Here is a 20,720-nt window from a genome sequence, read left to right as displayed (position 1 = left end):
AAAATTCAAAGTGCCACAAAATTAAGAAATAAACTCAGTTCCATTATGAACAATCAAATTCCATTCTTATGTACCAAATATGTAGTAAATGTTTACCTGCAATTATTACATAAAAGTTACATAATTATTAGGTATTTACTCTTGCTCATTAAAAAAAAATTTTGGACTTAATTAGTATTTTACCATACAAGAGTTATTATATTAATTCTACATTATATATTTGAATTATATTTGATACAATTTTTTTTTTCAAAGATATAGAATGAATAGATAAATAACTAAATATATATTTTCTTTCTCTATTAAATACCATTGAAAATAAAAGTTTATTTTAACATAATTAAAATTTAAAAAAAAAAACTTAATATTAATAATGTGCAAAATTAAATCTTTGTTTATAGATTTAATATATTTTCTATTTTCATTTTCATTTTCTTTGATAACCAAATATGAAAATGAGGATTTTTTTATATTTTCCTTAATATTTTTTAAGTTCCAAACGAAGCCTAGCATCCTTTAAACTTCCCTCTCCTTAAATCCCTTTTCCTATAGGTTTGGTTTTAATTTATTCATAAACATAGTTATAGTGCAAGTTTTTCATGCACAGGACCTTTGCATGCATATTTAAGTACGTATATGGCACAATTACTTGCAGTCGGCAAACTGTATCAATGGGAAATGAATTTCTACGATCACAAGGTAATACAGTTTTCTCCAGACTTGGGACTATGGTACAGGATTAATCAAATAAAGAAATGGAAGTATTGTCCTGGCATGGAGCTTGCTGTAGAAGCAGAGGCCACAAATGTTCACATGAAAAGCAAAGAACAAAAACTAAAACAACCAAAACAATTAGAAGAGTTTAACAAACTTTTCCTCTTCCACTTCCTTTCAAAGATTCATGATCCCTACATTCAGTAAAAGTAACCAAGAACCTGGCCACCCACGTTTTGTCTAATTGCCTCTTCGTGATCCAAAACACCACTTGGAGTAGTAATCACAATGTATCCCCACTGCATAAGAACAAATTTAGAGAAAATCAATCACAGTTTTTCCACCATCTGTGTGTCCATGTGCATGTGGGCGTGCACACAAGCAGGTGCTTCTGTGGCCAAATGCACCCAGTTGGGCATATATAGTGAGGTGGAATTGGGATTCCTTCACTTGATACCCCAGGATACAATACATCAAAAGAAAATATGACGAAGATAATCACAGCCGACATGGTGGAACTGCAGCAGCAGCAACAACAAAAATTAGAAAAAAAAAAAATCAGAGCAACATAATAGGATTTTGTATTTTTCCAAAAATAATTTCACAAGCCTCTGTCAAAACCACAATAGCCAAAATAAACACCTGCAATGGAAAACATGGCTTTTCCTTCCACAATATCAATTATTCAAGTGGACACAGCCATAAGCTTAACACTTCACCTCCCCATCGACTGAAAGTGTCAATAATCACATTATTGAAATACATGAGGGTACAAAATTGGTTGCACTTGATAGAATTAATACCAATAACTTTTTGCAGGTCAGGAGCCCGTTCAAGGCTATCTCTCTGGACAACTCTCTACCTTGTTTTAATTGTTCAGATTCTGCATCACATCTTTTTATAAATTGTGATTATGCTTGGAGGGTATGGAATAAGTTATTTGGTTATCTAAGTGAATGTTGGGTGAGCTCAGAGGCAGTGGACTTTTTGGCGGTTTCATTTGTTGGCTTTAGCAGGAAAAAGGAAAGGGCAGCACCATGGAAATGTGCTTTCTTTGCAGTATTTTGGGGGCTGTGGATGGAGCAATGCACATTATTTCTCAGGGAAGAAGACATCCCATTTGCTGGTTTGGGAGAAGATACATTATTTGGCTTCTTCTTGGTGCGAGGGGCAGCAGAATTTTAAGAGGGTAAGCTTTTCTCATATTCAGTATGATTGGCGTTGTGTTGGATTGTTAGTTTGCACTGGTCTTATTTGTTCTTTTTAGTTTTCCGGGTTTTTTTTCTTTGCTTTGTTTGTCTGAATTTTTTCAGACTTTGTTAAAGAGATGTCTTATTTTCCTGGCTGTACATTCTTAATCTCTTAATGATATTCTTTTGCTATTGAAAAAAAAAATGAGGGTACAACTATCATAATGTGATAAACAAGCATCGACACATTTTAGAACTTGAACTTTGACACCATTATTCCTAAAATGCTGATTACACTTGAACCTCAGAACTAAAATGAAACAAAACAGAGGGAAAAAGTATAACCCACCCCACCTTCCTTTTCACTCATCTACACAATTGTTGATGCCATGAGATCAACCCCCCGATCTCAGCGTCCACAGCTAGATGGTGATCACCTGCATGCAACCAATGAAAAAGTACAGCTTGGGAGACCCCATGACCTCTATGGGCCTACTCTGATGCTTAAGTTAGCATACCATTGAATAAACGTTTTGGGTCCAAAAACACATCTCCCAATATTAATTGTATATGTATTATTTATTGCATATGGCCTATATCTCATGGCCTCTCACTGTATGTTCATGTTGCATATTCTCTCCCAAGGGATTAAATGCCCTATATGTTAATTGGAATTGACCCTTGGCCTTTTAAGAGGAGTTACATCCCCATAATAGCACGCTTTGACAGTGATTTTAGTGGGAGGTGGGAGTGTTGTTTACTCTCCTTAGTGAGGGGGTTACACCCCTTCATTTCCCTCTTTTTTCGTTAAGCATTATGCCCTTTTTCTTCCCTCTTCAATACTCAGAAACCAAAGGGTCCCCATAGGTACCCAATGTCTCATTTAAGTGGGACAATTTTAGCCCTCATCGAATGTCCCTCACTCCGAATTCTGAAAGGGAATTTTCCAAGCTCTCTCTCTCTCTCTCTAAATTGAGATGCTCCACATTGTTTTTTCCCTCCATCCCTCCCTCTCTTTCTCTCAGCTGAGCTCCTCCTTTATTCTCTTCTTCAGCCAAGGTGAACTTCTCTCCAGGTATTTTCCAAGGTTACCTCCTTAGTTGTACGAGTTGAGGTGGCCTTCTTTCTTAGGTCTTTCTCAAGATTACCTACTAACCTGTAAGCTAAGGTGGCCTCCTTTCTTGGCTCAACTATTTAAGCCAAGGTGGCCCTCAATTCTTGAGCATTTCCCCAATGTTCTTTTTTCCTGGGCATTTCCCAGGTGGACCTATCTGGCCTAGGCATTCACTAAGTGATTTAGCCCATTGGACTAGGCCATTTTGCCAAGTTTCTTTAGATGGACATATCCAGTATTTTGGGTTTGACCATTTTTCCAAGTTTCCTATTGGCTTTTTCGGCTTGACCATTTGACCAAGCCTCTTCAAGTGGACCTATTTAGCATTTTGGGCTCTTCTTTTGCCACTTGGGCTATTCTCAGAAAAATACTTTCCTGCATGCAAGTCGCTAAAGAGAGAAAACTTCTTCACATTATTAGCATGTTACTTGATGACTTTGGTGGTATATGTGTTAATCATAAAATCTCTTCTACGTATTTATAATTAGACTGGACGATTAATACCATGCCTGCAGGACAGTGTTAACTGCCATACTTTCAATTTTCAAATGTCTTTAAAAATAAAGGGCAGCTTGGTGCACAAAGCTCTCGCGTATGTGGGTTCCACAGAAGGGGCAGACCATAATAGGTTTATATTATGCAGCCTTACCTTGCATTTTTTTGCAAGAGGCTATTTCCACGCCTCAAACCCGTGACCTCCAGGTCACACGTCAACAACTCTACCATTGCACCAAGGCTCCCCTCAATGCTTAAAAATTTCATGTGTTAAAAACACATGTTTGGCGGGCCTGCAATTAAGTCCCAGTGTTAAAACATTTACAGTTAGGTGTTCGGACCAATCTATTGGGCTATTACCAATGTTCATGATATGGCTAACGTGGCAACACATGAGTGTAGAAAGCCTCAATTGTATGCCACACCATTGTGATCTTTTGGCAAACACTTGAGGGCACCCATGAAAAGCACATTTTTATTGATCAAGTGAAATACTCAGGTGACCCCAGAGCCAAATTCGCCAAACTCAGCCCCAGTTGGCCACCACATCACCATCATTAACACACACACACACACACAAAAGAATATATATTAACATTTGTTTGGGATAATGGTAAGGAAGGTAATTATTTATCTCACATTACAAAACGGTTAGTTTTGGAGGCTAGGCTTTTGTGAAATGTCATATTTGATTCATGCTTCTAATCATCCCCACCAGCCCGATTCACATATGCAGAATGGGATCATCTAAGTGGACTGTTTTGTAATCCTTGAGAGTTGGGGATTGTAGGGAGTACCATGCAAAGGTCAGCCATGGAAGATTTATAGTGAAGGCGAGCGCTCCAACACCCATTTCTACATTGTCGGATGCTCCAACACTTCAATTTGATCATATTCTATGTTGTCCCCAAGCGAAGGACAGTGACAACTTTTTATATTTTGAGTGGCAAAGGAATGTCATGGTGGTGGTGCCCATTTTTGTGGTTGGTATCTGAGTTGACGAAGATGCAATTTCTACCATTGGAACTCTGCCAATGCTTCTCACCGGCGAGATCAACTCCTTTGCCAACAACTTTAACAAGGCCTTGGTGATCGGAGTCAATAGATTTGGCAAAGAGAACAAGGGCCAAATAGACAGCCTCACTGTGCCAATCTTGGGCAAGCAAAATTGTCGCTGTTTGGAAGCCAATTAATGACTTGTTCATTTATTATTTCATTTTTAAATACAACCTAATTATAGGGATCACCATGGTTATTCTAGGAAGGGATCCTACCTAGCATGTCATGTTGATGTTAAAAAAACGACCCTCGAATCTTCATGTCCCTCGATGGCAATCACATACAACCAAGAGCAAAAGGAGAGCTTGGGAGACCTTGATGGCTTCTAGAGACCCTCTTCAAAGCTTAAGTCAATATAGTGTTTAAAGGAGGTTTTAGGATTGAGAGACACACCTCATAATATTATTTATATATTGCTTAGAGCATCTGGCTCGTTATCTATGGCCTATATCGTATGGCCTAGTTCTACGATTGAGAGACGCACCTCATGATATTGTTTATATATTGGTTATAGCATCTGGCTCATTACCTGTATGACCTACGTCTCATAGCCTTCCTACCTCACACACCTTATAATATTATTTATATATTGCTTATAGCATCTGGCCCATTACTTGTATGGCCTTTGTTGCATAACCTTCTTTACCTGTGGCCTATCTACATCTCATGGCCTTCCTACGTCACACACCTAAAAATATTATTGATATATTGCAGATAGCATTTGGCTCATTACTTGTATGGCCTCTATCGAATATGTCAATTGGATTGAATACCTCTCTCTGTGAGGGTTCTCTTTTTATATAGCAAATAGAAACGTCAGTTACAAGGCTAAAAATCAGCAATTACAGCCACCTAGGAGACTAATTAAGGCAATTACAATCAATTACAATCAGTCGATTAATTACAGAATATCAACTACAATCAGCCTACTAATTACAGAATATCTACAGCAATAATATACAATCATGCCATAATTAGAGAGACTAATTATGGCACCGTATCTGACTGACATCCCCCCTCAAATTGATGATGGCCGATCAAGAAGCATCAATTTGCCCACAAGGAACTAATGGCGCTGTCCTGTCATAGCCTTCGTGAAGACGTTAACTATCTAGAGGTGAGTAGAAACATGAGGCAGAGATATAATCTAAGTGTCCAAGGCTTCTCGAATAGAATGACAGTCTACTTCAATGTGCTTTGTACACTCATAATAAACAAGTTTAGCAAGTAATTGAATGGCACTAGTATTATCAGCATGAAGAGGAGTAGAATTAGATTGAGAAAAACCAAGCTCAGCCAGAAGCCCACGAAACCAGACAACATTAGAATATGCAGCAAACATTGCTCGGTATTCGGATTCAGGAGCTTGTTTCTTACTTTTCCAAGAGATCAAGGAATCACCAAGAAACATGCACCAACCCGTGACAGACCGCCGAGCATCAGGACATCCGGCCCAATCCGCATCACTATAAGAGACAAGGCGAAGTGGAGAGCCAGTTGGAAAGAACAAACCACGGCTAGGTGACCCCCAAAGATATCGAATAATATGGCGAACAACAGCTAATGAAGGTGGCGGGGAGTTTGCATAAATTGACTAACCTACTGGACAGCGAAGGAAATATCAGGCCGAGTAATAGTCCAATAGTTCAAGCTCCCTACCAACTATCGAAACACAGTGGGATCAGAAAAATGATCACCCTCCTCACTTCAATATTTCACATTGACCTCCATAGGAGTATCCAACGAAGGCAAATCATGACCGGCTAGCCCAATCAAATCCTGGGCATATTTGCATTGATTCAAGAATATACCTGAAGAATCCATGTGCACTTCCAAACCCAAAAAATACATTAGAGGACCAAGATACTTCATATGAAAAGAAGCCTGAAGATTCTGCTTAAGATGATCAATCAAGTTGGAGTTGGTGCCAGTAATGACAATATCATCCACATATACAAGTAAGAGAACGAGACCAGTCGGAGTCTTGCATAGAAACAGAGAAGAGTCATATTGGCTTTGAACAAAGGAGAGACAAAGCAAAGTAGACCTGAATTTTTCAAATCACGCTCAAGGAGCTTGTTTTAAGCCATCGAGAGATCGCTTTAACTTACATACCACGAAAGACGGAGAAGAAAACAAACTCCGAGGAGGACTCATGTAAATATCCTTTTCGAAATCACCGTGAAGAAAAGCATTTTTTACGTCCATCTGGTGAAGTGGCTAGCCTTGGGAGGCGGCAATCGAAAGAATCATACGCACTGTAGTCATCTTCACCACAGGAGCAAATGTCTCCTCATAGTCCACCCCATATTCTTGCCTGTTCCCAAGTGCAACTAAGCATGCCTTGTACCTGTCTAGAGTCCCATCAGAGTAGAGCTTAACCGAGAAAACCCATTTACAACCAATGGCTTTAATAATATAGGGGTGGGCAATGAACAATATCCCAGGAATGATTGTCCTCGAGAGCCTGAAGTTCCTCATCCATCGCTTTTCGCCAACATTCACGTTTAACAGCCTCTGAAAAGCATGTAGGAATGGAAATACATGACAAAGTAGTACTAAAAGAAGTGTGGTAATCATCATACTGATCAAGAGGATGTGATACCCAGGTAGATTGTCGAGGACTAGGCTCAGGAGGCATGGGAGAACTAATCGGACCTGTCTCGAATGCCATGTCAATCTCAGGAGAAGTCGTCGGAACAGTTTCAGATGAAGGGTCAGTCTCGAGAAGAGGCAGAGTTGGTCGACGTCGAGTATACACAAGTTCAAGTTTGAACCGGTCAGGAAGAGATGGCAATTCATCAAAACAAGGTAGAATACTAATCTCAGGCAATGACTCAACATTTGTAGGAAAGAAACATTGATTCTCAAAGAAAACAACATTACAAGATATACACAATTTGTTAGCACAAGAATCATAGCAAACATAACCTTTGTGGGAAATTCTATAACCCATAAAGCAAACATTCAACAGACTGTGCAGAGAATTTGTGACGTTCATGACGAGGTAAATGAACAAAGCAAACATATCCAAAAGTATGCAAATTAAGATAGCTAAGATGCTGATGGTACAAATGGTAATAAGGAGAATCAAAATTCAAGACATGAGAAGGCAGTCTATTAATTAAGTAAACTGCAGTAGATAATGCCTCAACCCAGAATTTGGACGTGATAGATGATTCAAGCAATAAGGTGCGGGTTGGGCCGGATGTCTTGATACTCGGCGGTCTATCACAGGTTGGTGCATGTTTCTTGGTGATTCCTTAATCTCTTGGAAAAGTAAGAAACAAGCTTGTGTTTCTAAATCTTCTACTGAATCCAAATACTGGGCAATGTTTATTGCATGTTCTGAGATTGTCTGGCTTCGTGGGCTTCTAGCTAAGCTTAGTTTTTCTCAATCTAATTCTACTCCTCTTCATGCTGATAATACTAGTGCTATTCAAATACCTGCTAATCATGTTTACCATGAGTGTACAAAGCACATTGAAGTAGACTATCATTCATGAGTGTACAAAGCACATTGAAGTAGACTATCATTCTATTCGAGAAGCCTTGGACACTCGGATTATATCTCTACCTCATGTTTCTACTCACCTCCAAATAGTTGACGTCTTTATAAAGGCTATGACACGACAGCGCCATTAGTTCCTTGTGGGCAAATTGATGATTCTTGATCGGTCAACATCAATTTGAGGGGGGATGTCAATCAGATACGGTGGCATAATTAGTCTCCTTAATTATGGCATGATTGTATATTATTGTTGTAGATATTCTGTGATTAGTATGCTGATTGTAGTTGATATTCTGTAATTAATATGCTGATTGTAATTGCCTTAATTAGTCTCCTAGATGGTTGTAATTGCTGATTTTTAGCCTTGTAACTAACGTTTCTATTTGCTATATAATACGAGAACCCTCACAGAGAGAGGTATTCAATCTAATTGACATGGTATCAGAGCGTTATCTCAATTAGGATTGTTCTAATTATTTTATTTTATTTTGGTTCTTTTCTATGGGTAGCAGCAATTTCTGGGTCATCGGCAGTTTCTGACTGTCGGCAGTTTTTGTTGGATTTCCGATGGGTGTTAAACTGCTATTCAACAGTTTCTGTTGGGTTGGGACTGGGTGGTTGATTCTATTTGCTTCAGAATTTTTGGTGGTTGTCCATCAGTGGTGTTCAGTTATCCTTTCTGGTGGCTGTCGGTGTTCTGTTTTGTCACAAATATTTGGTGGTGTTGATCTCTAAAGAGTTTCTTGTGCATATCTTTGCGATTCAAGTTTCTGGAGGTCCCACCGAAGGTTGTTGACATGTGAATCGGGTTTTATTTTTTGTGATTCAATTTTTTTGTTGGATTTCATCATATCTTCCAGTGATTCCTTTGGGGGTTTCATCATGTCTTCTAGTGATTCCTTTGGGGTGCATTTTACAGGAAAAAATTACTCTAACTAGGAATTCCAGTTTCATTTATTTGTTACAGGGAAAGAATTGTGGGGCCAAATTGATGGTAGTGATCCAACTCCTACAGAACCTAAGGAGTTGGCCAAGTGGTAGGTCAAAGATGCACGTGTGATGTCCTGGATTTTAGGGTCGGTTGATCCTCTTATTGTGCTCAATTTAAGGGCCTATAAGACTGCAAAGACTATATGGGAGTACTTGCTGAAGGTTTATCACCAGGATAATGCTGCATGCCGATTTTAGTTGAAATATGAGATAGCTAGTTACACTCAAGGCAATCTCTCTATTCAAGAGTATTTTTTTGGTTTTCAGAATTTATGGGGAGATTTTTCTTATGCGATTCATGCGAAGGTACCTGTTGCATCTATTTCTACTACTCAAGCTATTCATGAGCAGAGTAAACGAGATCAATTTCTGATGAAATTGCGCTCTGAATTTGAGGTTGCTAGCTCAAATTTAATGAACCAAGATCCTTCACCATCTTTTGATGTTTGTTTTGGAGAATTACTTTGTGAGGAGCAGCGCCTTCTACACAGGTTGAGTTCCAACAAGATGCTAACCTGAATCTCATTGCCTATGTAGCCTATGGGAGAGGGAAAGGTAAGGATATGCGCAACATCCAATGTTTTGGCCGCAAGGAGTATATCATATTGCCTCTAACTGTGCAAAGAAAGTGTGCAACTATTGTAAGAAACAAGGCCACTTTATCAGAGAATGTCCCACTCGGCCTCCAAATCGTCACGCCACTGCTTATCAGGCTACAGTGAAAACTTCTTCTGCTCCAGGGATGTCCTCAGCTTCTTTGTCTACCGCTGGATCCTCTAGTCTTACTCCTAAAATGGTCCAACAAATGATTATGTCAGCTTTTTCCACCTTGGGGCTTTAAGGTAATACTTCGCATAAGTCTTGGTTTATTGATTCTGCTACATCCAATCATATGACCAAATCATATGATGCATTTTGCAATGTTCGTCCATATCATGGCTTGTAGCAAATTCAGGTAGCTAATGGGAGTCATTTAGCTATTAATGAAATAGGAGATATCAATCCTTCATTCAAAGATGTTTATGTATCTCCTGGACTGTCTAATAATCTTATTTCGGTTGGCCAGTTAGTTGAGAAAAACTATGATGTCCATTTTTCTTGTGATATTAGTTGAGAGATTGCCTTGTGTGTAGCTAGCTATCTCATATTCTAATTGGAATCGATGTGCAGTATTATCCTGGTGATAAACCTTCAACAAGTACTCCCACATAGTCTTCGTAGTCATATAGGCCCTTAAATTGAGCACAATAAAAGGATCAACCGACCCTAAAATCTAGGACATCACACGTGCATCTTTGACCTTCCACTTGGCCAAATCCTAGGCTCCGTAGGAGCTAGATCACTACCATCAATCTGGCCCCACAATTCTTTCCCCGTAACAAATAAACGAAACTGGAATTCCCAAGTAGAGTAATTTTTTCCAGTAAAACGCACCCCAAATGAATCACTGCAAGACATGATGAAACCCAACAAAAAAATTGAATCACAAAAAATAAAACCTGATTCACATGTCAACAGCCTGCGGTGGGACCTCTAGAAACTTGAATCGGCAAAGATATGCACTAGAAACTCTCCACGTATCAACAACACCAAGGATTTGTGACAAAACAGAATACCGACAACCACCAGAAAGGATAACCGAACACCACTGATCGACAACCACCAAAGATTCTGAAGCAAACAAAATCAACCACCCAATCCCAACCCAACAGACACTGTCGAATAGCAGTTTAACACCCACCGGAAACCCAACAAAAACTTCCAACAGTCAAAAACTGCCAACGACCAAGAAATTGCCGCTACCCACAGAAAAGAACCAAAAAAAAAATAATTAGAACAACCCTAATTGAGATAACGCTCTGATACCATGTCAATTGGATTGAATACCTCTCTCTATGAGGGTTCTCATATTATATAGCAAATAGAAACGTCGGTTACAAGGCTAAAAATCAGCAATTAGAGCCATCTAGGAGACTAATTAAGGCAATTACAATCAATTACAATCAGCCTATTAATTATAGAATATCAACTACAATCAGCCTACTAATCACAGAATATCCACAGCAATAATATAAAATCATGCCATAATTAAAAAGACTAATTATGGCACCGTATCTGACTGACAGCATAGCCTGCATTACCTATGGCCTATCTTCTTCTTTTCCTCTCTCTTTCTAGGTTGGCCATTAAAGCGAGCTTCTTTTTCCCTCTCCCTCTCCCTCTCCCTCTAGCCCTTGGAGCCATTCTCTTTTTTTTTTTTTTCGTATCTCCTTGGTCGATCCTCGGACTTGCGCCTCTCTCTCTCCCTCTCTATTTTTGGGTCAGCTCTTGGAGCTGAGCTCTTCTTTCCCAAATATATTCATCTTTTGGAGTCGAGCTCCCTTTTTTCCTCCCGTTGGCTTTTAGAGATGAAATTCTCTTCCCTAGCGCTGAGCTCCTCCTTTTATGGACATTTTCCAAAGTCACCTCTTCAGCATTTTGAGCTGGGTGGTCGCCTTTCTTGGGCATTTCCCAAGGTTATCTTTTCAGTTGTGGCCTTCTTTCTCAGGCACGTCCCAAGGTTACCTCCTCTACTCTTTCCACCAAGGTGACCTTTCTTAGGCATTTTCCAAGGCTACATCCTTAGCTCTTAAGAGCCAATGTAGCCTTCTCTTTTAGGCATTTCCCAAGCTTCACCTCCTCATCCTCTCAACTAAGGTGGCCTTCTTTAGTCGCACTTGAAAAAATCTCACAAAATGCCCAAACCCAAAAGACCAAAAAGATCCACATGAAGAAACTTGACAAAATGACCAAGCCCAATATGCCAAATAGAACCACCTGAATAAACTTAGAAAAAAGGCCAAATTGGCCAAATAGGCCCACTCACAAGCAGAAAAAGCTCGACCTTGTAGGCCAACTAGTTAAATGCCCGTAAAAGAAAGCCACTTCGGCTCAATCAGAGGTAACCTTGGGAAATGTCCAAGAAAGAAAGCCACTCTCAGCTCAAACAACTAAGGCGGTAATGCCTAAGAAGGTCACACTCGGCTTAAGCAGTTGAAGAGGTTACTTGGAAATGCCCAATAAAGAAGGTCACCTCAGCTGAAATGGCTGAACAAACAAAAGAGGAACTTGACTCCAAGGGCTGACCCTAGAATGAAAAAATAAAGGGGGTGCTTGGTTCCAGAAATTAAGCAGAGAAAAAAAAATTCAATTATTAAGAAAACAAAAAAATAAAATAAAAATAAATTAGCAACTCAATTTCAAGTGAAAAAAAAGGGGGGGGGGACAGGAAAAAAAAAGAGAGAGAGAGAATAAAAATGCTACAATGATAATGTGTGACCAAATTTTGATGAAAGAGGACAAAAATGTCAAGTCTTTTAATGCTTTGATGTCATCTTTGTAAATGGGATTCTTACATTAATTAAGTGCCTAAATAGGATAAAAGTAAGGTAGTGCATTTTAGTTGTACTTTTATGTTGTATGCATGCATATCAAAAATATAAAAATTAAAAATTAAAAAAAAAAAAGGAGAAAAAAGCATCCTCGAAACACAAGGCTACTTACTTTGCAATGATAGGGGAGGGTTGTCAACGTGTACATTTATGCAAGGAGGTTGTTTCCTTAGACTCGAACTGGTGACCAACCATCACACAGGAGCAACCTTCCTACTGATCCAAGGTCAAAGATGTCAAAATTATAAATTTAAAAAAAAAAAAATTGGAAGACTTACTCCTAAACTTGGAAATTTTCCTTTTAGGATTATGAGTGAATTACAGGCATCCTAAAATAAATTAATAAAGGAGATAGAAATGAAGGGGCGTACGCCCACCCCCCCCCCCCCCCCCCCCCCCCCCCCCCTTCTTTTAATTTAGGAAGAGTAGCCCCCATCAATGTGATATCAAAGCATGCTATAATGAAGTTGTAACCCCTCTCAAAGGCCAAGGGGTCACTCCTTACTAATATATAGGGCATGTAACCCATTGGGGGCGTATAAACAACATAACCTTATCCAATAGAGGCTATAAGATATAGGCTATATGCAATAAATTATACATGCATTCATACATACATACATATATATACACACACACACACACACATAAATATATATATGGGAGGTATGTCCCTAGACCATGGTTTTAAATAAAGGTCGCGACTTACGTAACGGTTTTTTGGGTTGCCGATACCGTTACACACAGCGAAATCGGTGGGAAGAAAAATCATAGTTGTAGTAGCCGTTACGGACCGCGACCATTATGTAAAGGCCGCTACCATGGTTTTAAATAAAGGTCACGACCGTTATGTAACATCGTTACGTAACGATTTTTTGGGTTACCGATACCGTTACACACCGCGAAATCGGTGGGAAGAAAAAATCACAGCCGTAGTCGCCGTTACAGACCGCGACCGTTATGTAAAGGCCACTACGACCATTACGTAACTGCTACAGGACTGTTACACCAAAACATTATTTTATTTTTCACATTTTCTTCTCACTTTTTCCCTCTCTTTCATATATCATTCTCAATATACCTCGCGGCAAGAGGGGGAAAAGATTATAATGAGGATGACAATGATACAAAATTTACTATTTCTTTAAATACTAACAATAGATACATTAACTAACAATTTGAAAATACTAACTTGTTAGGAAAATATTTCATTTTGATAATATTAGTAATGTGATATTTATGTTCTATATTTTTCAACTTCAACCTTCTTTCTTTTCTACCTATTTTATATTTGTATTATTCGTATGTCTTATGCATGGTTTTAAATCACGGTAGTGGGTAGCGTAACGTAATGGTAATGGGTGTAACGGGAAGCAGGAGTAGCGGATGTTACATAACAAAAAGCGAGTGTAACGGCTGTGAATTTTTTTGAAGCACGCACAACCTTGTGCATATTAGCATACTTGCATGTTTTAAGCTTTTAGCCCTTCTTACAAAAAGTTTTAGTGTATTTTGGATCCTTTAGTTCGTGTAACTAAGTTATTTGGTAAGGACAACAAGTTTACATTTGTTTTAAACCACCATTGATAGAAAAATTACGTATGTGTGCGTATTTATACTTCTCATTGTTCTTATCTGTGATAAATTCTTATGTGTGCTAAATTAATTAACAAAACAAAATACATTATACACTCCATTAATCTATTAGACATATAAGATTACAGCGTAACATCCTCTCAAAAGTTGTCAGAATCTTTTAAGGAATGGTTGTTCAATATAAGTTATTTTTTTAAAAAAATAAAAATAAGAATTCATTAAGAGAGAGGAGAAAATTAAATGAGGGGATAAGAGATCCACCTAAAAATATAAACAAAAGAAGGCACTGAGAAAATGGAAAAGAAAATGAAACAACAAAGAACAAGATGACATCAAATTAGGTTGGCAATCGCACCGAAAATTCAAAAAGCAAGTTCCATTAAGAGGCAAGCAGGAAAAGCCCAAAGAGATGCTAAAAACTGAATCCTATCGTAGAGCAATGATAAAGTCAAACCCCTTCCTACAATCAAATCCATAACAAAACAGCAAAAAGCATGCATCTCCACAATATACTAGCACCCTTACTCTTGCCAAAGCCTTTGGAAAAAGTTGCAAAAAATCTTCAACTGACTTTGGACAAGCTTACAAGGAAACAAAAAAAGTGCGGGAATTAATCTCAAAACTTATAAGGCCTTCCTTTCTACAACATATAGTTGGTGTTTAATTCTATTAAGAGCTACTAGCCAAATATACTATCTTAGAAGGAACTTTTGCCTTCTAAATACAATGTAGGACAAATCAAATTACCGAAAAAATATTTACAAGAAAATTCTCCTGAAGGATCCAAAAAATCCACACCATGAAGGTTCCTCTTAATGATGGCGGCCTTGGTGCTTTCACCCACTCGACAAGGTAGAGTTCTTTCTAGCAGGAGTGATTTGAGGTGTGATCTAGAATGAGAACCTAGTCAATCTATTAGATCCTCTTTGGAGGCCAATCCAAGAGAATAGAATCAAGATATCCTTGGGTCCTAAACCTAAATGTGCTAGGCTTTAATTAATTAGTTAGACTCATCACTAGACTCATCACTCATGCTTAATTTGATGTTTGTTTGTTAATAAGTATGTCTTGGGGTTGGTTTATAGTTTCTTGCTTTAGAAAGGACTTAGTTACACTCCTCTTGGATTTGTCGTTAAGACCCTTTATATTACTTTAACATGACTTAACAGAAGGGCTCTAGCTATTGCATGCCTCTACCATTTATAAGCATTTTCCAATTTTTCTATAGTTCACTATGCATTCCAAGCACTTTAATTCCCTATTGGTTTCCAACTTTCTGATACTGCTCGATGGTTTTTTTGAGATTACTTGCCATCGCCTCTCTTCTCTTTCTTTCAATATCCTCAAAAAATTGCAAGGCTCTGTCTTCAAACCCTTCAAAGGACACATCTATGGTTTGCCCTCCCTTGGAAGTCATTATGGAGGTTCAAGAACAAGAAGACCACTTTTGGGGGGATATTATTGTTTCTAAATATGGGCTCAAGCATAATGATTGGACAACACACAATAATATGGGACCCTATGGAGTGGGAGATCGGAAATTCATCATGAAAAAATGGAATGATTTTTTTTCCAATTTGTGAGATATCAAGTGGAAATGAGGCAATGTTTACTTTTGGCATGATGTGTGGCGTGAGAACAGTAATCTTAGAGCTGCCTTTCCTTCCATCTATAACTTGGCTTGTGATAAAAATGCCCTTATTTGTCATCATCTCCAAATCACAGATCAAGGAATTTTCTAGAATATTCCTTTCACTAGGAATCTGGTAGATTGTGAACTTTTTGCACTCTCTGGCTTTTACAAAAATCTCTATAGTTTCCATTACCAACACATCCCCAACAAACCAAAATGGGCTTTGGACAAAAATGGTGTTTTCACTGTTAAATCTTTCTACAAGAAGCTGTCCTCAATGGGAACAAATATTTGGAAGACAGCAGCCTCTCCAAAGGTTGCCTTTTTTGTTTGGGAGGTCCACACATGTAAATATTAACCCTTGACAATCTGCAGAAAAGAGGGCTTACAATCACAAATAGGTGTTTTCTTGTATGAGTGATGCAAAATCAGTCAACCACATTCCTCTCCACTGCCTTTAGACAAGGAACTTGTGGAATATGGTTCTATCCTTGACTAGATATCAGTGGGTTACTGCAAATTCCATGAGAGGGGAGATTTGGGCTTGGAAAGGCATCAAAGCCACCAAGGATAAGCAAAAGGCTTTGAATCTCATCCCTCTCGCCAGCTTTTGGTGTTCTTGGAAAGAAAGAAATAAGAGAGTCTTCAAAGATACAGCTACTCTGATTCAGATTTGCAAAGAGCAGCGGATTGTTGTTGTTTCCAGCTAACTTAGTGGGCAAATTGTTAATGATCTAATGTAATACTTGATGTTTGTGACACTACAGAGTGGTTGATGTTTTGTACCATGGAATGGCATCCCCTTGATGCCTTGCTAATATAAAATTCTCTTTATCAATAAAAAAATAAATATATTAGAATGTTGTCATACCATCCAAACAGGTTGGTATTTTTTAATTAATGAAGTAATAAGCCCCCCCCCCCACCCCCCCAAAAAAAAATACATAAACAAATAAAAATTCCATGCCCTCTCATCCACCTTCTCTTTTTTCCTTTTTTCTTCCTTCCTCCCTCTCTTTGCATTTGACGTCACTCTCTCCTTGTCATTGCAAGTGACCAACCAACGCAAATTCTATCAGGTGGCTTTGGGTAATTGGGAATCAACTCTAGGAATTGAAATCGGAATGGTTAGTTCCGATTCCTAGCATTTTGGTTAGTGGTAATCTCATTCTAATTCCCATTCCAATCCCATTCCATGCAGGAATGAGATTCCCCCTTCAGCCTATTTGTTGATTCCTACTTCTTAACTTGGAATCAAACTCCAATTCCTAAAAACACAATATATTGTATAATAATATATGTCACATTTATGTTCTATTAATATCTTATCATAATATTATGCATTAATATTATGGATTAAAATTTTATTTTTTATAATCTATATATACAAGTGTGTAGGTGCACATGTGTTTTTATGCATTTTAAATACACAGAAGTGTGCATGTATCATTTGAGAGGAAAATTATACTTCTACGCTGCGTTTGACAGCATGGAATTTGAACCTTTGGTTTGGACTTGTGTGGAATTTGATAAAACTCAATATAACTCCTATTGCATTTGTCCAAGTCATGAATAATTTAACCCCCAATAAATTTTGTCTTAGTCCATACATTAAAATCCAAAACTTCAACTCCATGCTCCCAAACACAACATTATGTTTTGCTAATATCTCAAGAATTGGATTTTAATTTTGAAGGGGAGAATAGAATCAAACGGAAAGACTCATTAACCAAATTGGCATCAGAATGGGATGCCCACAATCCAAATTCCAAGAATGAACCTAGTCCATTTGGATTCCTATTCATAGGGCCAATTCCAAGTGTCCAAAGTCAAAACATCACCTCAAAGAAAACAACATACTTTATCTTCTGAAATAATAATAATAATAATAATAACAACAACAATAGCAGCAGCAGCAGCACAGACCTGCCGCGTTGGAAGTTGCTGTACTTTATATTTCTCAATGTCCTTAGCCTTGACGTCCTGCCTATACATGAGAGCCCGACAATCCTTAATCCTGCCTTGTAGTTCAACGGTTATCTTTCTTACTCTGTGTTCATCATACACCTGAAAATCTTTGATGTATCCTGCAAAACCAATTAGCAAGCCAGTACCAAATGAGTTGCCAATAGCACAATAGCACTCAGAGCACTGCAAAGAACACAAAATCAGTACCAACCAACTGTGAGAGAAGCATGATGGAACTGAGTTTCAAAGAGAAATATGGACAATGCTCTAATTTTTTCCCACACATATAAACAATTTTATCAAAATAATTATTTCTAAAAGATTGAAAAATGCTTACAAAGCCAAAAAATGCTGTGTATTCTTCTAATTCCTTAATACAATTGTACAGATCCAAAAAAATAAAGTAGAAAATTTCACTAAACAATGAACACTGACTAGCCCTTCAAGCATCCACAATTTAGAGAACCAAAAAAAAAAGTGAAATTAATTCAAGACTAACACAAAATAAACAACACTAAAAAAATTAACAATTCATAATCAAAGAAGTATCTCATTCTTACACCACCACTACCACCCACCCCCCCCCCCCCCCAAAAAAAAAAAAAAAAGCTTTAAGAGATCTCAAATCAAATCTGCCAATGAGCACCAAACCAAAATTAATGCGGAGAAAAATAAAATTAAAAGCCTAAAATGCAGCTTGATTAGAATCTTCAAATTATTTTTTATCCTCTAAAATTTAAAAATTGTATTCATGTTAGCACTTTGATTATCATTCACTTTTAAGAAATGTTTCCATTAATATTAACTCATAAAACCAGAACAAAACGAAACAAAATTAACAAGCCTTATGCTCTTAAAATCAAGAAAAGTAATTTAAAAATGCTAATCAAACAATATACAAATTTACTGAAAATTTATTGGACAAATAAACTATCTTCCCCCGGCTCAGGGATAGCGTGAACTGCAAGGGGACATAACCCAAATGGATTTTTAATGGGTCAAAACAAAGCAAAGGATCAAGGCAACGGCCATAATTGTTAGGCTGCGGGGCAAGCCTTTAGTAATTTAAAAATATTGGGCTTAAGGCAGTTATTCAGTACATATTGTTGAAGCTCTAGCTTCAAGAGACAGCTGATTATGCCATTAAAAGAAGCTCGAGATTGAAAGCGACACAGGAACAATTATAGAAGGGGAAAAAAAGCACAGGACCTAAAATGTTTACCGTTGACAGCATTACAGAGAGAGAGAGAGAGAGAGAGAGAGAGAGAGAGAGAGAGAGAGAGAGAGAGAGAGACCTCGATGTTTCATGATGTGAAGAAAGGAGGAGATGACGGTGGAAATGGGTTGCAACTGAGCGGTGGCTAAGCCTCTTTTGTCTGCATTGACAATGGTTCTGAGTGCTTCGTTCAAGATCCTCCTCCCCATCGTCCTGCCCTGTCTTCCGACCACTGTCCAAACCCAAACCCCCGAACACCAAAACCCCACAGCATGAAAGTAGAATCCCCTTGTGGTCATATAAAACGGCGTCATATCTATTTCAGGATATTTGACGTCGTTTTGTGCCATTGGACAAGAGGTTTTTTTTTTTCTTTTCTTTTTCCTTGTCAGCATAATGATTTACTGGTTTTTCGTTTTTCATTTTTTGAAACGACGTCACCATCGTCTTTAACTAACAGTACAACTACTAAGTATCTAATAAAATAAATTGGTCAAAAATAAATTATCATAAGATTCAGGATTAATTTTCTAAAAACATATTAAGATCTTTTGAAACCACTTGTGAAAAGACTTTTTTTAAGTAGTCTGAAATTATTTTTTATAAGTTTTTTATATATAAATATTTTTTCAAAAATACTTATTATCCTAAATATTTAATATAAAAATATATTATTATTTTTTTTGAAAAAATAACAAATTTAAGTATAAATCAAACACTATCCATTGACATTAGGGGCCATGTTTGCCTAATTGGGAGTTGAGGTTTGTAACATGGAAGTACATGCAAATAGCTTTGGTAATTTAAAATCCTTTTATAGTTAACTTAGAAAATAACACAGCAATCCCATTGGAACTTGAAACATAAAGATAGTATTTCCGAGCATGAATTTAAGTTTGGAATGGGTTTTGGTGAATTTTGAGAAAAATTCAATGTAATTTTATATTAAGTTTTATCCAAATTTACATAAATCCAAATCAAAGGTTCAAATTTCATACTCATAAACGCAAAATAAGGGGGAAAATTTTTAAAGAATTTATATTCCTATTCTTCCAACACTAATAGAAGACAAGATAAGATAAACAAAAAAAAAAAAAAAGGGCGACGTGGGCTGTTTGGGGCCTTTTGGGCATTTAAAACATAGGTCAAGTAATATTCTAATGAGGATGAGTGAATTAATGATTGTTAATGGTACTAGGAGAGAGAATGGTAAACCTAAAATAGCTTGAAATGAAATAGTTTGAAAGAAACTAACAGTTCTTATACCAGTAAATAAAATGTTGTCCATCATGTATATTAACAAAAAATTATTTATATAACCGACCCCATGAGACTCCCAGCTTTTTGTTATTAATTCTCAAAGAAAGTGAGAATGAAAACAAAAAGGATATATATATACTGAACAAATGAAGAAAATTTTGATTTTAAAATTAGTTAAGATTTGATTTTTTTTTTTTTTTTTTTTTTGTCATATCAAAATAAATCTCTATTTTTAAAGGTTTTTATATAAATAAAAAAAATAATGGAAAACTAAATTTCCTTCTTATTTTTTTTTAATACAAAATCCTCATTTAAAGGAAGTACTCAACAGACAAGAGTGGTGGACCAAAAACGAGAGGAAGGGAGCACCCAAGAGAGGCACTAGAGGAGAATGTCTTCTAGGAAGGGCACATCAATGGTGTGGTGGTGCATTTTCAGCCATCACTGTCATTTTCCCTAGCGGGCATCATCTCTCCCGAAGAAGACATTAACACAATTTCTGAGTTTCAATGCTAGTTGATGATATAACTTATCACTAATTGT

General features: G+C 37.4%; 1 protein-coding gene across 1 annotated transcript; it reads right to left on the bottom strand.

The window, feature by feature from the left end:
- Window positions 1-664: 664 nt before the first annotated feature.
- Window positions 665-19,233, bottom strand: LOC131164174 (small ribosomal subunit protein uS8my-like). Its single transcript, XM_058121169.1, has 3 exons — window positions 18,997-19,233; window positions 17,660-17,820; window positions 665-1,013 (listed from the first exon to the last, which is right to left on the bottom strand). Exons 1-3 carry the CDS (start codon window positions 19,229-19,231, stop codon window positions 915-917), a joined length of 495 nt encoding a protein of 164 aa, XP_057977152.1. The 5' UTR covers window positions 19,232-19,233; the 3' UTR covers window positions 665-914.
- Window positions 19,234-20,720: the final 1,487 nt, after the last annotated feature.

Source organism: Malania oleifera, chromosome 9 (assembly GCF_029873635.1).
Source record: "Malania oleifera isolate guangnan ecotype guangnan chromosome 9, ASM2987363v1, whole genome shotgun sequence".
Lineage (NCBI taxonomy): Eukaryota > Viridiplantae > Streptophyta > Magnoliopsida > Santalales > Ximeniaceae > Malania > Malania oleifera.
Note: the sequence above shows the minus strand (reverse complement) of the source record. Positions and strands in the feature narration are given on the sequence as shown.